The sequence below is a fragment of the Monopterus albus genome, unplaced genomic scaffold (genome assembly GCF_001952655.1).
Source record: "Monopterus albus unplaced genomic scaffold, M_albus_1.0 scaffold442.1, whole genome shotgun sequence".
NCBI lineage: Eukaryota > Metazoa > Chordata > Actinopteri > Synbranchiformes > Synbranchidae > Monopterus > Monopterus albus.
The window spans coordinates 49,954-52,485 of NW_018128322.1; the positions used below are offsets into that span (position 1 = coordinate 49,954).

The 2,532-nt window shown below is 41.5% G+C and overlaps 1 protein-coding gene across 1 annotated transcript in view; it reads right to left on the bottom strand.

Annotated features, from left to right (window-relative positions):
- Positions 1 to 2,532, bottom strand: part of prkdc (protein kinase, DNA-activated, catalytic subunit) — a 139,607-nt gene that overhangs the window by 33,881 nt on the left and 103,194 nt on the right. Inside the window, exons 73-74 of the mRNA XM_020587171.1 lie at positions 575 to 735; positions 1 to 200 (exon numbers count right to left, since the gene is read on the bottom strand). Coding sequence (XP_020442827.1) covers positions 1 to 200; positions 575 to 735 — 361 coding nt within the window. The remainder of the gene's footprint in view (positions 201 to 574; positions 736 to 2,532) is intronic.

Sequence of the window (2,532 nt, forward strand, 5' to 3'; positions counted from 1 at the left end):
TCCTGCTGCTGGTGTCCGATAGCAGAGTCCTCAAACCGGTAACTCTCGCTGCTGGTCATGAGAGCATACACCAGGGCTTGTGGGTAGCACTCGGCTATCTGCTCAATAATGTTTTGTACTGTCACCGCTTCTGGCTTGTCCAAGAGAGCAACCATTTGACTGATCCAGCCAATCAGCATCCAGCAGGGAACCGACATCAACTAAATACAGACATCGGATAATGCTGTCAGTGTTCAGGAGATTACATTAAACTGAAATCAAGGGTCTTCATGACAGCTGCAATGTAGAATTTTACTTCTAAGACTGAAATTATTGTTTGATCATTATTCTACTTTACAAGATACAACAGTCTGGATTCCACCTCAGATGTTAATATTTGTCTTTTAGCCAGTAATGAGATGCTGTGACTAGAGCCACCTTATGCCAATACAACTGCTACTAATTAAAGGCCATCACAAAAAAACTGCTAAAATTCACATATTTCCATCTCCACCACTCCATCAGCCCCAAAAGGTTAAAATGTATGCATATGCAAACACACTATTATTCCCCATTACACTCTTAACACACAAACCTCTGTTGTCATGAGGTCTCGTGTCTCAACAGGGTACAGCTCAATGATCTGCAGCAGACGTGGGAACCTGAGGTGAGCTTCCTCCGAGTTCAGCTTCAGTGCTTTCAGTGTGCTCTGCACTAAATGAACAGGCAGTGCCAGAGCATCTGGAAATTGATTTTCTGCAACAAAAAAAAAAAAAGCCACTATATTGTTTATAATGTACCAAGTTGTCCATCTCTCGTTTTTCTTTCTGGGTGTACAAGCCCATTATGGTCCCTGTTAGAAATCAGTCTGCAGATCTGGGGGTGTTCTTCCTGTTTGAATTAACAGGTTAGTCGGATAACTCCGTTGACAATTTCACATCATCTTGGATGTGTTGGTTCTTCTAAAGTCTCGCAGGACTTGTTGTTATGGCAACATGTCTAATCTCAAACCTACTCGAGTGCAGGTTAGTTCTCAGTCTTATTCAATGTAAACCAAATAACTTCTCAGATTTAAAGGGTTCTGGTGCAGGAAGCGCCTCACTGACATCGGAGTGATTATAATAAGACATTAAAATAAGAAAATAGACAGTACTGAGAGATGGACAGAACCTTTTGGCCCAAATCATTCAGATTCAGTGGATTGTTAGCTAAGCTGTGTGTGTATGGCAGGAACACAGCCCTTCCTCCTGTGAACAGAGAGTGACACAGAGAAAAATACAGTGGAAAAGCAAAGTAGGACAGTCCACGTCAACCTGTGAGGCTATGCCAGGTGCTGGTTAAGGGAAACACAGGGGGTACTTGTTACATACTGCTGTTAACAGATGTAGGCTATCAAAGTATCATATATTATACCACAAGTTACCGGCACACAGTAGTGAACACCATGTACAGTATGCTGCATAGAAGTAGACAACTTCTTTGTAAACACTCATTTTAAATCTGATTTATGAAACAGCTGATGTTGTAACAATGTGTCAATGTCGGCTTTGACAGACAATGTGGTGGACATAAAAATGCACAATTACTGTATTGATAGTTTAATTGGTTAGGTATATAGTGCCTTGCAAAAGTATTCATACCCCTTGAATTTTTCCACATTGTCACATTACAACCACAAACTTAAATGTATTTTATTGTGATTTTACGAGATAGACCAACACAAAGTATCGCATAATTGTGAAGTGGAAGGAAAATGATACGTGGTGTTCAAGATTTTTTACAAATAAAAATCTGAAACATGTGGCATGCATATGTATTCAGCCCCCTTCAGTCAATACTTTGTCAAGGTCAACGGCCAAAGTGTTTGTCATATGCACAGTTAGGAAACGTGTTTCCTTGTACAATGAAATTCGTACTTTGCCTTCCACATGAATGCCACAAAATAAAAATGAAATATAAAGTAGATAAATAAGTAACACAAAATCTAAGGCACTTTAAGTAGCAAATGCAGCAATATGATAAAACTATATGAAAATATAATAAGAGAATGTATGCTGCATGGAAGCAGCATGTGCAGCAGTCAACAGTCAATGTGCAATTATGCATGTGCAAACTGAGAATGCAAACAGTACAGGTGGACAGTACATGATGTATTTCCTGGTAATAAACTCCTCAGCTGTTTAGGAGTCTGATGGCAGAGGGAAAGAAAGAGTTTTTCAAACTGGAGGTCCTGCAATTCACACTTCTGAACCTCTGGCCAGAGGGTAGGGAGGTGAACAGTCCGTGCTGGGGGTGGATGGGATCTTTGAGGATGGAGGCAGCTTTCCTACGCACCCTGCGGTGGTAAATGCTCTGTAGAGAGAGCAGTGGAGTGATCTTCTCCGCAGTCTTTACCATTCTCTGCAGGCGCTTGCGGTCCATAGCAGTAGTGCTGCCATACCAGACAGTGATGCAGCTGGTCCAGATGCTCTCAATGATGCAGCTATAGAAGTTGCAAAGGATCCTAGGTGACATGCCAAACCTCCTCAGGAAGTACAGCCGCCATTGGGCCTT